This window comes from Pan troglodytes, chromosome 13, assembly GCF_028858775.2.
Source record: "Pan troglodytes isolate AG18354 chromosome 13, NHGRI_mPanTro3-v2.0_pri, whole genome shotgun sequence".
Classification (NCBI taxonomy): domain Eukaryota; kingdom Metazoa; phylum Chordata; class Mammalia; order Primates; family Hominidae; genus Pan; species Pan troglodytes.
The window spans coordinates 112,670,697-112,684,880 of record NC_072411.2 but is presented as its reverse complement, the minus strand read 5'-3'; the positions used below and the strand labels follow the sequence as shown (position 1 = coordinate 112,684,880).

The window sequence follows — 14,184 nt, the reverse complement described above, 5'->3', positions numbered from 1 at the left end:
TTAGCAAAAAATTTTATAATTATTCTTAAACTACTTTTTTATTTCCTAATATGCTAAATCGATATTAAAAATCAATTAGCACATGTAATACCACAGTCCCAATACTGGTAGTCATCAGGTGACTCCCTTTTATGGAGCCAGGCACATGTTGGGCATTTTGAAGATGCCGTCATAAATCATTCAGCAAAAACATACAGGCACTACTGCCTTCATGTCATAGCCGAGGAGACTGAGGCTCAGGAGCTTATGTTTGGTAAATGGCAGGGCTGTGACTTGAACTTGTCTGGCTCCGTTCTTTCTCCAGTCTTCCACCGGGATATAAGGCTGAGCACCTCACTAGTGATCTCTTCTAATGTTGAACTGCAGTGTATGTAAACGTAGATAGATTCACACTTCATTTAAATCATTGCCGTTAATATTGTAATGTTGTTAATGTTAAAAAATGGAGCCATCCTTCGTTTTTGCAGAGTTGTAACTGCTCTCGGGGGGTGTCAGTGAGGTGAGGAAAAAGCCATAGGATGCCGAAGGAGGAGGGCCAAGAGGACACCCCCACCCTCCAGTGCGGCCTTGATCCAGACCTTAGGGACGAGGCCATCACTGGTGGGCACCCTTTGTTGATGTTTGTGTGTTTGAATAGACTGAAATGCTGTGACTTTTTTTGTCAATAAAGATATGGGGGAAAAAGAACCATCCTATGAAATGGAGTCATTTGGTATAATAACTTTTGCCTCTTTCTCTTTCTTCAGGAATGGCTGGAACAATATATTTCCTGGCTGACCTGCTAGTCCCCACAAAAGCCAGGTTCCCTGCATTTGAACTCTGAAAGGAAAGCATGCCACCTGCAACTCACTGCATGACCCTTTCTGTATATTCAAACCCAAGCTAAGTGCTTCCGTTGCTTTCCAAGGAAACAAAGAGTCAAACTGTGGACTTGATTTTGTTAGCTTTTTTCAGAATTCATCTTTCATTCAGTTCCTTTCCATTATCATTTACTTTTACTTAGAAGTATCCAAGGAAGTCTTTTAACTTTAATTTCCATTTCTTCCTAAAGGGAGAGTGAGTGATATGTACAGTGTTTTGAGATTGTATACATGTATTCCAGAACTTTGAGGAAATCTTATTTAAGTTTATGAGTATAACCATCTGTTACTGTTCTAAAAATGTTTAAAAGAAACTCAATATAGATAAAGATAAATATGTGACTATTATTGGGTATTGCACTTCACTTCTCTTTAATATGTTTCTCCAACTGGAGGGCAGACAATTCTCTGACTTGCTTTTCTCTAGGTGGTTCATTTTGAAAGGGGACAGAAATATAACTAAATGCTTCCAGGAGAAAAATTCCAAGAGTTGCAATCTGGACTTGGTACCTAAATATCATTTTTTAAATTCTTGATGCCTATTTGGACTAGAGGTAAACATACTTTCAGATTGGCCTGTTTTTGTCGGTAAGGCATACAGCCTTCAGAAGCCAACATTTTTAATCAAAAACTTATAAAAGATGATCATTGTGAAAATTCTGAGTTGAAGGTTAGTTCAAGATAAGCTAACAATAACAGTCTGTGTTTTCTCTAAAATAATCTGAGTTTTTTGGAACTCTTTATTTAAATATGTTTGTTTTTCAGTATTCAAATAAGATCAGGAAGCCAATTTTCTATGTATGAATATGCTTTAACCTAGGATTTCAGTCCACTCTGACTGACTTTCTAAACTTTAACTGACTTTCTACACACTGTAAAAACTTGGGTTTTTACAGTGACTGTGCATTAGTGCTGACTCTTTGGTATAAGCCATAAAATATTTTCCTTCCTATCAATTTATCTGAACTTTGGTCTTTTCACTAAATTGTACAGTATTCTACTTCTATTTAAAAAGGGGAGATGAGAAAGGGAATACTATCTAACCAATAACTTGAACAAAAACACTAAACTAAGCATTTAATAGAAATGCTTTTTATTGAGGAGGTATTATCCAGAGTTCATGCTTAGAACAAATGTATCTTTGCGTATCCTAGACTTAACAATTCATCAGTTTCTGAGACCACAGAATGAGGTTTTCTGTAGTAGATAAAGACTCTCTGGTGCTTCAAATTCTGTACAAGTGTTTTGACTCATCAGCTTCTACTCCTTCTATTACTGCCTTTGCCTGGCTTGTTTTGTCTCTTTTTGTCTCTTTGCAACTGATTTTGCAAAAAAAATTGTAGCTTTAAAATAACAGGGTCTAAGTATTTTAAATGTGCCTATTTTACAGCTCTCTTGGTCACAAAAACATGCTATTTTTATTGGAACTTCAAACCAAATCCCCACTGAGTGTTTACTGGTTCCTGCAGGTAGCAGTCTCCTATTATCTCCTGTTTAGCACCAAAAGAGCTAATATTATTGGAAACTGACCCTTTAAAGGCCACTGGCAGTAGGATTTAAAAAGCAGCCCACTGCTCAGTTTCTAGGATCAGCTTCCTCCTTCTGTCACTTGTGTAAGTTGGCACTACCTTGTGCCTCTCAGATTGCTGAAGTGCTGCTGGTAAGCATGTGCATGCTCTGCCTTTCTTGTGAAAGTTTTCAATCAGCGATATCAGCACTTACAGTAAGAAGTAAAAGTAGTGCACAGCAAAGCTAATTTGCCTTTGCCTGGGGTGTTCAGCTTGAAAGAATAAAGCTCATTTGGTTTAGTTAAATGTCTTACTCTACTGTGCCTATGCTTTTAGCTGCGTTACTAAGCAAGGGAAAAATAACACTTTCTCTGAGACAGAGAAGACTTGATCACAGTTCTCCAAGCATCGTGATAGCAATGCTTAACCCCAGGAAGATTTCAAGGCAGGGAGAAGAACATTTCAAATAAGATTCTTGTTAACCCATTTATGCCTAGTGTTCCAATATTGGAACGCTAAGCTTGTGGGAGTCATTTACATCCTACTGCTCAAAGTCATTGCCAAGGTCTGATTTTTCACACAAAAAATTGCAACCCCCAGCATAAATGGGTTAGCTACTGTCATCTGTTAGCAAATTCATCCACACAAACACAATTTGAGTTTGTTTTTTTTTTAAGCTTTTCAAAACTTACTTATTAAACTGGTACAATTTTATATGTATGCTATTTGTTGTATTTATGCTTAAGAGCAAAAAAGTTTTGATGGGATTTTAAATTCAGGCAAAGCCTACAACGCTGAGACAATCCCCTAACAACGTGGTAGTAACTAAAGAAACTTTTATACTAGACTTCTTAGTTTTAAAAGGAAGTGGCATCATTGTTTCAGTTCTAGTTTGTATTTTTCTCTCAGATATTTTTCTTCTTTAAAAATCTTTCCCAGAAGTTGGTTCCTAGAAAACTCAATACCATCATCTCTTATCTCTATACAGGGACTAGGTAATAAAACCTTCAAAGGTTGTCAAAGGTCGTCAAGCAGTGTTCATTTATCCTGTCACATGTTTCTGTTTCTATAGTAATTTAGAAATTGCAAATAGTTAACGTTTCATCATGTAAAAAGTTAACATTATCCTATTTCCATAGATACCATGGACGGTGGTGTGGCCTGAGTTGTCAGTCTTTAATCCTGAGTCATGTGGCTCTCTTTTCATCTTTGATGTCAGTTCCAATTATTTGGCATCAAAAACCTTCATGGTAGGTAGAGTTTTAGGTAAAAGTGGATCTAGGGTTACTTTCTTTATTAACATTTCCTAAATAACTGAATTGAGAGACATACTCTGCTACTATGTCCTCAGGTTAATTTTTGTCTGATCTTACAATGCCCTGCCTTTTACTAGCTACTTTAGAAATAGAAAATGTGAAGAGTGACTATTTACACATATACTCCTTTGGCTGCTAGAACTCATCTGTAGTCCTTTATTATTTACACTGAATTCCAATTTCATTTCTGCTTCCGCTAAGTAAGAGCACCTCATTCCTGTGTTTTCACTACTATTGAGCTGTAGACGAACTGTTTCTCTAATTATAAAGCAAACTGTTTGTTTGGGATATTGAGGGAAACTACCCCAATGTTATGTTGTCATTTAATGGGAAAGGCTGGGATCATATGTATTTCTATGTTCTGTAAAGTATTTGACTTACTAGTTCTCAATAAAATTTTATTAGGACTATATATCATCATGTGCTTTTTGTTTGCTTTGGTTTAAACTTGAGAAATATTTTCCCTCAATGGCAAGTTATTGCGGGATCTGGCCAGCAGCCCGCAATGCAACGGGGCTCTCTCTTGGTTCCCAGGCAGATTGGCAGGTTGAGAAATAATAGACGCACACAAGATAGTGAAAGCCGGGTCCAGGGGGGTCACCGCCTTCTAGTCCTGCGGTGCCAACAATGCGCTGTATATACCAGCATTTATTATTAAGTTTAGTGAGGGCAGGGGTAGGTTAGTGAGGAATTTAGGATCATTTGATTATGAGGTGAGATGGTCACATGGGGATGAAGTAATGCTTTAACATAACATTTGTATGCAGAAGTACAGTATACAGGGATAAGAATTTACAATATAGTGTGTGCATCAGTAATTTCTAACAGAGCCTTAAAACAGAAACACATTCTTTCCATAACCTATGATTGATTAGCAAGATATTAATCAGCAGTAACAGTTGCAGCAAAAGCTGGTTACAAACAATCCATAGAAATAGGACGTGAAGCTAGACAACTGGTTAGACCAGAAATTCTCAGAAGGGAGTATGCCTTAACCCTAAAGAGGCCTAGAAGAGCCGTGGCAAGATGAGGGCATTTATAGCCCTATCTTATCCATATGGACAGGCGCCCCCCCATGCATCCATTTATAGGCTCTCCACAAGGGTCGCATTCCATTCCCAGAGCTACGAACATCTGCTTTTCTGGGATAGGAATCTTGGTGATGTGAAACCTCCCTGACTGCAGATCCATTCATAGGCTATCTGCAGGGGGAAGCACATCACATGCTGTTGGCTCATACTGGCAGTCCAACCTGGCATTGTCTTTACACAATCCTGCATGCAACTTTATATTTACAATAATCAGGAGCATTTCATCTTTTATTCCATAGCAATAGTTTCAGGGGGTCTCCCTACAGCAAGTGAAGGTTTTTTTTCTCTATATATACACCTATTTCCTAGGCTTTGCTCCTTTTTCTTCATTGTTGGATAAAACAAGATTTGCACTACTGTCTGAAAATAGAGATTTATAAGAGGAAAATATTTTTAAATCTGACCATTATAGAATTAGGAGGAATCTACTAGGCTTCAAGAACAACATGTATTAACCATCTCATAATATAAGAATCTACTGTGGGGTTAATAACTAAAGGCCTAATTCTAGAAATTTATTTTCCTGATGATCAGTTCTGCTTTGAATAGAAAAGGGGGGGATTAAATGAGGCGTAATTATAAAATATATATGCAGAGGTTAGAAAAATTTTGCTGAGTCACTTGGGATGACTTTGTGCCACTGCTTTTTATGACACAGCTAGTTAGTGTGACTTACCACAACAGAGATTGATAAATTATAAAATACTTGTTTTCATCTCTAAATTACAATTTGTGTGCTGGTACATATGATTAAAATGTCCTTCATACCCAAAGTCTATTTATTGAGTGACTGATAATACTGAGGATAAATGCAGAGTTACATTTATTTCTCTCATTTGAATGAAGTAAAGGTATGGTAATATCAAGACTCTAGATGTAGGCAGTGAGGCATGGAGAGGACACTACCTCGCAAAGGCCACACACAGATTGCAAAAATGATGCTTAGAAAGGTCCTGCTAACTCTACGAGGTTAGTTTCCATTGGCAAGGCCAGCTCTAGTTTACCGCTCCCTGGCTTACCCTCCTACTATGAGAAAAATAATGACAGGCACAATAAGTTGCACCACAGTTGTAACCTCATGAATGAAGAAAACTTCAAAATATTTGTTTTTTGTGACTTACCTATAGTATATTTTTTCCTAATTTTGCATTGGAAAAGATCTTAGCCTTTCTCCTCCTCTTCACACTCTCTGAATAGAAAAGAATAATAATTTTTATGTCATTCTTGTTTTCCAAGATAGTTCCCACTGTGGTTTCAAAGTTATTAAAATTCTCATGTCTTCTCTATTCTATTAAGCATCATTTAAACTGAAAACCTACAAGTCAGTTCCCTGAAAATTTGCTTTCTCATTGTTTCTCATCCAAATTTGCCCTCTTCCTTCTAAAGCTGTGGGTCAATTAACAAAACAAGAGAACTCAGGCTTGTTTTTTTCTTTTTTTTTTGTAACAATGACAAACGTATTGGCTTTATTGGTCCCATGATGTCAACTGTCTAAACACTATTTTCCAGAAGCCCTGTGCTAGTGCATCCTCAGGGACTCATTTGGCAATTTTGTGAGTAATAGGAGAAGGCAGCAAAGACAATAAGCCAAGAGCTGAAATAATGAGGATTGAGAAATGGATCTTAGCAGGGCTGCTGCTCATAGTCGACCAGTTTAATTTCACATTTCTACATTATGTTAACTTTTCAACCACGTGAAAATTACAACATGGTAACATTAAGTCTGCAACTAATGTTCTAATACTCAACAAGTAAGTGTTAGACAAAGCATTTGTGAGGCACTTAGTCATGTAGGGAGACACGAGACTTTATTATAAATCAGTTTATAAAATAGTGTCCCAATTGCCTAATTTCTCTTTGATGGAGCTGGGATATTAAGAAAGGCATTTATAAACCAGAAAATACTGATGTGGCTCACTGTGAAAGATGATATTGTTTTCTCAGGATTCAGCATTCAGAAATGAACATGCCTTCTGTTGCTGATACAATCTGAACTGCTGGCACTTTCAGTTTTTACGATGCAGATGTGCCATTTTATTAATCATACCATGACCAATGCCTTAAAATCATTTATCCCCAAAATTCATTAAACATGCTATCTTTATGTGCAAGGTACTGGCTAGGGGATCTGTTTGCATAAGGTAGACATCTCTACTCTGGCAACTCAGTCTGGTGAAGACAGGTGACTGGATAAGCAATTGCAAGGAAATGTATTATAATAATCCTATCACCATTCCAACTACTCTTCCCATTATTCCATAACTTCATGTATATTGGGTCTCTCATATGGCCTGCAGTTTCTATCTATGGAGATATTGGAGTTTAGAACTCTAATAGAAAGAAGACAATTTAAAAGCCAATCGGCCAGCCCAGAAGCACTCAGAGTTCTTTCATTTGGACCACCTTGATGATGGGCAAGGTGGAGGGAAATTTGAAGACAAAGAGTCCTTTGCCCCCTGTTGCAGGAAGTCAGGGACCTTGAAGGGAGGGACCGGCTGAAGCCATGGCAGAAGAACATAAACTGTGAACATTTCATGGACATTTATTCTTTAAAGTAATACTTTTATAATTTCTTACACCTGTCTTTACTGCAATCTCTGAACAAAAATTGTGAAGATTTAATGGACACTTACCACTTCCTTAATCAATACTCTTTTGATTTCTTATGCCTGTCTTTAATCTCTTAATCTTGTCATCTTCATAAGCTGAGGATGTAGGTCGCCTTAGGACCTTGTGATGATTGCGTTAACTGCACAAATTGTAGAGCATGTGTGTTTGAACAATATGAAATCTGGGCACCTTGAAAAAAGAACAAGATAACAGCAATGTTCAGAGAACAAGGGAGATAACCTTAAAATCTGGCTGCCTGTGAGCCAGGTGGAACAGAGCCATATTTCTCTTCTTTCAAAATCAAATAGGAGAAATATTGCTGAATTCTTTTTCTCAGCAAGGAACATCCTTGAGAAAGAGAATGCGTCCTTAAGGGGAGGCCTCTGAAATGGCCGCTTTGGGGACAGCTGTCTTTTACAGTCATAGCTAAGGGATGAGATAAGCTTCAGTCTCCTGTAGCACTCCTAGGCTTATTAGGACAAGGAAATTCCTGCCTAATAAATTTTAGTCAGACCGGTTGTCTGCTTTCAAACCTTGTCTCCTGATAAGATGTTCTCAATGACAATGTGTGCCTGAAACTTCATTAGCAATTTTAATTTTGCCTTGGTCCTGTGGTCTTGTGATCTCACCCTGCCTCCATTTGCCTTGTGATATTTTATTACTTTGTGAAGCATGTGATCTCTGTGACCTACACCTTATTTGTACACTCCTTCCTTCTTTGAAAATCACTAATAAAAACTTGCTGGTTTTACGGCTCAGGGGGCATCACGGAACCTGCCGACATGTGATGTCTCCCCCAGACACCTAGCTTTAAAATTTCTCTCTTTTGTACTCTGTCCCTTTATTTCTCAGAATGGCCGACACTTAAGGAAAATAGAAAAGAACCTACATGAAATATCAGGGGTGAATTTCACCCGATATCTGGCGCCCCACATGGTCTTTTTTTCCTAAGTGCATGTGGAGTAATGAGAGATACCCCATACTTTCAATATAAACCTGCAGGAAAACCATGCCCTAAAAATTTTGAGGGCCCATCTAAAACTTTAATTTGGGAAGACTGTGTTAACTCACATGCAGTAGTATTAAAAAATGACTCATATGGCTTAGTAATAGACTGGGCACCAAAGGGCTATTTAAAAAATAATTGCTCCTCTGGTGGAAGGGAATGCCTGGAGGCTACTTATTTTATTTCTTATCGGGAGAATGAGAATCATCATTCTACTTTGCATAGGAGCTTCAGCTCATTCCCTTAAAATGGGAAGATAAAGGCATTACCCCCACGAAGCCTCATATGATACTCCCCATTCTGAGCCCAGAACACCCAGAACTTTAGAAATTGGCTATTGCCATGTTTAGACTGCAAGTATGGGAAGGGGAAACTATTATGTCTGTTGTCCCCACTACCATCCCCCTCTCTCAGTATCAATATAGATCCAGACATTCGACTTCACTTACCTCCAAACTGACTGTTCGCATACAGAGTTGTGTTAAGCTTCCTTACATGCTGTTAGTGGGAAATATCAAAATTTGGATGAACAGTCAAACTGTCCAATGCATTAATTGTCATTTATACATTTGTATTAACTCCCATTTTGACTCCAAGAAAAGTGTAATGTTGGTTCAAGCTCGAGAAGGAATCTGGATTCTGGCAACTTTGCCCAGACCTTGGGACTCCTCCCCCTCAAAACATTTAATTAATGAAGTGTTACAGCAAATTCTAAAAAGATCTAAGAGATTTGTTTTCACTTTAATTGCTGTTATCATGGGCCTAATTACAGTCACTGCAATGGCCACCACTGTGAGAATGGCGTTACATCAATCTATTCAAATGGCTCATTTTGTTAATGATTGGCAAGCCAATTCCACCCAAATGTGGAATTCTCAACAAGGCATTGATCAAAAATTGGCTAATCAAATTAATGATTTAAGACAGGTTGTTATTTGGCTTGGAGATCAGGTAGTGAGTCTTGAACATCACATGCAAATGCAGTGTGATTGGAATACTTCGGATTTCTGTATCACCCCGTATTCCTATAACGAGACTGAACATTCATGGGAAATGGTCAAAGGACACCTTCTGGGTAGGGAAGATAATTTATCATTGGACATAACTAAATTAAAGAAACAAATTTTTGAAGCCTCTCAAGTTCACTTACCCATTGTGCCTGGAGCTGAGGCATTAGATCAGATGGCAGAAAATCATTCTAGACTAAACCCCACAACTTAGATTAAGTCTATTAGGGGCTCCACTGTAGTAAATTTTGGAATTATGTTTCTCTGTTTAATCGGCTTGTCTTTAGTGTGCTGGACCAGCCAAAGAATCCCACGTCAAAATCGAGAGAACGAACAAGCCTTCATCGCATGGCACATTTATATAAAAAGAAAGGGAGAGATGTTGCAGGAAGTCAGGGACCACAAACAGAGGGACCAGCTGAAGCCATGGCAGAAGAACATAAATTATGAAGATTTCATGGACATTTATTAGTTCCCCAAATTAGTACTTTTATAATTTCTTATGCCTGTCTTTACTGCAATCTCTGAACATAAATTGTGAAGATTTAATGGACACATCACTTCCTTAATCAATACTCTTGTGATTTCCTATGCCTGTCTTTACTTTAATCTCTTAATCCTGTCATCCTGGTAAGCTAAGGTTGTATGTTGCCTCAGGACCCTGTAATGATTGCGTTAACTGCACAAATTGTTAGTAGAGCATGTGTGTTTGAACAATATGAAATCTGGGCACCTTGAAAAAAGAACAAGGTAACGCAATGTTCAGAGAACAAGGGAGATAACCTTAAACTCTGGCTGCCTGTGAGCTGGGTGGAACAGAGCCATATTTCTCTTCTTTCAAAAGCAAATAGAAGAAATATTGCTGAATTCTTTTTCTCAGCAAGGAACATTGCTGAGAAAGAGAATGTGACCCTAAGGGGAGGCCTCTGAAATGGCCGCTTTGGGGACGGCTGTCTTTTACGGTCATAGCTAAGGGATGAAATATGCCCTGGTCTCCTGAAGTGCTCCCAGGCTTATTAGGACAAGGAAATTCCGCCTAATAAATTTTCGTCAGACTGGTTGTCTGCTCTCAAACCCTGTCTCCTGATGTTATCAATGACAATGCGTGCCTGAAACTTCATTAGCAATTTTAATTTTGCCCCGGTCCCATGGTCCTGTGATCTCCCCCTGCCTCCATTTGCCTTGTGATATTTTATTACCTTGTGAAGCATGGAATCTCTGTGACCTACATCCTATTCATACACTCCCTCCCCTTTTGAAAATCACTAATAAAAACTTGCTGGTTTTATGCCTCAGGGGGCATCACGGAACCTGCCGACATGTGATGTCTCCCCCAGACACCCAGCTTTAAAATTTCTCTCTTTTGTACTCTGTCCCTTTATTTCTCAGAACAGCTGACACTTAAGGAAAATAGAAAAGAACCTACATGAAATATCAGGAGTGAATTTCACCCAATAGCCCCCAAAATTATTTTCAACTCAGCCAACTTCTCAAAAATTCACAGTATTACTATTAATAATTTAGGTTAAATTCATTTTTCTTCAGGAATCTTCCATTAAGATGCAAATATTTTAGAATAGTTACTGATCCTGCTATGTCATAAGCAGCTTATTAATTGGTTCATGACCTAGAGAGAAGTTAACTTGAACTCAACAACACTGTTGCTAGAACATGCTAGTAACAGCATCTAGCTAAGATTAAAAAGATAAAATGATAGCTGCTCACAAAAGATTGTTTAGATGTGATGAGTATAAACAAGTAATTTCAATGTGCTGTGGAACTACACCAGCACTACCATGTTATGAGTAGCAAATGTATATACTAGACATGTCATTTTTCTTTATTTGCCATCATCTGCCATTCACCATGACTCATATGGAAGAATTTCATAAAGTGATGGGGGGCATCTAAAGTGACTTATCCAGGGATACTTCAGTGCTTAAGAACAAAGCTGACCCACAAAGTATATGTGAGTTAATGAAACTGGTTCAAGAAATTTTGACATTAGGGCTTCTCAACCATCAATGTGCATACAAATTACATGAGGATCTTTTTAAGTAATTTCTAAAATGCAGATCAGGAAGTGCCTGAGATTCTGCATTTCTAACAAATTACCAGATAATGCCCATGCTGGCCACCGAGCCTACTTTGAGTACCATCAAATTAAATTATCCATCATAAATTTCAACTAAATGGAGAAAAAGTAAACTCAGGAGTTGGCTTATGAGTTGGAAGAAATTAAATGATGTTTTTGAAATCAAAGGACTATGCAGTAGCAGCAGGAGCATGAAAGAGCTGGAATGATTGGGGTCTGATTTCTGATATGACACAAATTCTTATAATCTCAAGGCAAAGGGGGTTGTCTTGAGGTGGCCAGTAATCTGTACTGGTGATTTCAGCAAGTAAAAGAAAATTAATTGGAATAAATGTGTTTATAATTTGAATCAGATGTTTTTTCAATCCAAAGACTCACATACTTCTGGTAATATTAGAATGATAGGAAAGATATCTATACTAAATAATTCATTTGAGTCATCTAGAATCATCAAGGCTCCTATGGGAAAAATGGGGTCCCTCTGCTTCTCATTTAGAATGTATAAGGAGTCAAGATTAGCCAACCAACTTTTTAAAGATATTAAACACAAAAGCAGATCAATCACATTCTTTAAAAAAAAATCTTGGCATGAGTAGTAATTGTATACTAGAGGTGTCATTTTTCTTTATTTGCCATCATCTGCCATTCACCATTATTCATATATAAAAATTTCATAAAATGATGGTCTATAGTGCCTTAGAGGCCATTTATCCAGGAACACTTCAGTGCTTAAGAAAAAAGCTGACCCAGGAAGTTTGGAAACTTAATTATAAATAGGAAAAACTCATTATTCCTCAACTCCTAAATTGAAGCCTGATACAGTAAGTGTGATTATTAATAACCCTATCTTCCTGTTCACAAAAGCATATTCCCTGGGTGTTTTATTTTTAGAATTGATCCAAGTTTGGTTGATTCACATAATCAGTGCATTTTCTACCACTTATAATAGTGAATGTCCAACATGTTTTATTTGATCTCTTACAAGTTCTTACCTACCCAGTTAAAAATTGAGTTGCTAGGAAGTAACATTAGCAAGATGGCAAAACAGGAAGTTCCAGCCCTTGTTTCTCCACAGAAACACTGATATAACAATATGCAAACCAAAACACCTTTAGGAGAATTCCAGAATCCAGGTAAGAAGTTGTCCCTGGCAGGAGCAAAACCAGAATATCCACGCTGAATAGGTAAGAAAAGCAATTTCATTTTACCCACGTCAGCATAGCTTAGCACCGGGAGAGAACAGCCCAGCTTGTGACTTCCTCTAAGGTGGAAAAAAGAGTGGTGCATGCATGAGTTCAGCATTCAGGGTTTTTGGAAGACTAACCCGGTGACTGATTTCTGTCTTACCCCATGTATCATTTGGATGCTTGGGGTGGACAGGAGTAGGATCACTGAGAACAAAAACAGGTGGAGGGAGGCTTGCTGCAGCCAGAAAGACTTAGTGTGATTGAGAGAAGGTATGCAAATTGAGGCTTCTCTTTTGGGAGGGAGGGAAAATAGCGAAGCATGCATCCAATATTCTGATTGTTTGGAGGGCTGCCCCAAGGGAATGGTTTCTGCCTCTCGGACTACTGACTTAACCAGCATAGTTTGTATACCTGGGGGGGTCTCTGAGAACAAAGGAGAGTCATGGGTCAGCTTGCTGCAGCTGGCAGGACTCAACATAATCAGGAGCTGCACAACTTGTGGTTTCTTTCTCAAGAGGGAAAAAGAAGTGGACTGTGCATCGCACGTTCTAGAGGACTGAGGGATATCTGCCTCTCCTGATACAGGGTGCTGACAGGAAAACAGCGTACTTTGGATTCCTGGTGGCCACTGAGAACAAGTGAGAGTGCAGCAGATTGCTACTGTAGGACCAGAGAATGTGTAGTCCTACATATAGACACCAGAGAGAGAGAGAGAGAAAGATTACAAGCTAAAAAAAAAAAAAAAAAAAAAAAAAAAAAGGCAAGCTTCTCTAATTGAGAAATTACATGCACAGACCCAGAGAAGTTGCATCTCTCCCAAAAAGGTTTTGGAAGTTCCCAGAATGTCTAGCTTGGTGAAAGTCTTCCTTTGTATGAATCCAGTGTGTAAACACAGGGAGAGGTAGCTGTCTCTTCAAATGCATGGATCCTATCACAAAGTTGAGTCACATTAAAAAAAAATAAAAGTGATATACCGTCCAAACTAAGAAACAAAATAAATCTCCAGACAAATCTAATAAAATGAAGTGATACAAATTACCTGGCAAATAATTCAAAATAATTGTTGTAAAGATGAAATAAAACATCAAGAAAACTATGCATGAAAAAATGAGAATAGGCCGGATGTGGTGGCTCACGCCTGTAATCCCAGCAATTTGGGAAGCCGAGGCAGGCAGATCACGAGGTCAGGAGTTTGAGACCAGCCTGACCAACATGGTGAAACCCCATCTCTACTAAAAAGACAAAAATTAGCCGGATGTGGTGGCGAGCGCCTGTAATCCCAGCTACTCAGGAGGGTGAGGCAGGAGAATCACTTGCACCCAGGAGGCGGAGGTTGCAGTGAGCTGAGATTGTGCCACTACACTCCAGCCTGGGCAACAAAGTGAGACTCCGTCTCAAAAAAAAAAAAAAAAGAAAAGAAAGAATCGGTGAACTCAAATACAGGCCACTTAAAATTACCCAGTCAGGGAAACAAAAAGAGTGAGGAAAGCCTAAGGAAATTATG

The 14,184-nt window shown here is 38.4% G+C and overlaps 1 protein-coding gene and 1 long non-coding RNA gene across 5 annotated transcripts in view; one reads left to right on the top strand and one right to left on the bottom strand.

The window, feature by feature from the left end:
• The window catches only part of LANCL1 (LanC like glutathione S-transferase 1), a 46,086-nt gene extending 41,990 nt beyond the window's left edge, over window positions 1–4,096 (top strand). For all 3 annotated transcript variants that reach the window (XM_009444197.4, XM_003309452.5, XM_003309451.6), the window contains exon 10: window positions 747–4,096. In XM_009444197.4, the coding sequence (XP_009442472.3) occupies window positions 747–823 (77 nt within the window). In that variant the 3' untranslated portion in view covers window positions 824–4,096. The remainder of the gene's footprint in view (window positions 1–746) is intronic.
• LOC134808005 (uncharacterized) overlaps window positions 1–14,184 on the bottom strand; it is a 151,916-nt gene that overhangs the window by 33,139 nt on the left and 104,593 nt on the right. Inside the window, exons 1-2 of one of the 2 annotated variants that reach the window (XR_010149864.1) lie at window positions 7,409–7,499; window positions 5,897–5,964 (exon numbers count right to left, since the gene is read on the bottom strand). The exons of the other annotated variant lie outside the window; for it this stretch is intronic. This is a non-coding gene — a long non-coding RNA (uncharacterized LOC134808005). Of the gene's footprint in view, window positions 1–5,896; window positions 5,965–7,408; window positions 7,500–14,184 lie in introns of those variants that run through there. 2 annotated transcript variants of the gene reach the window in all.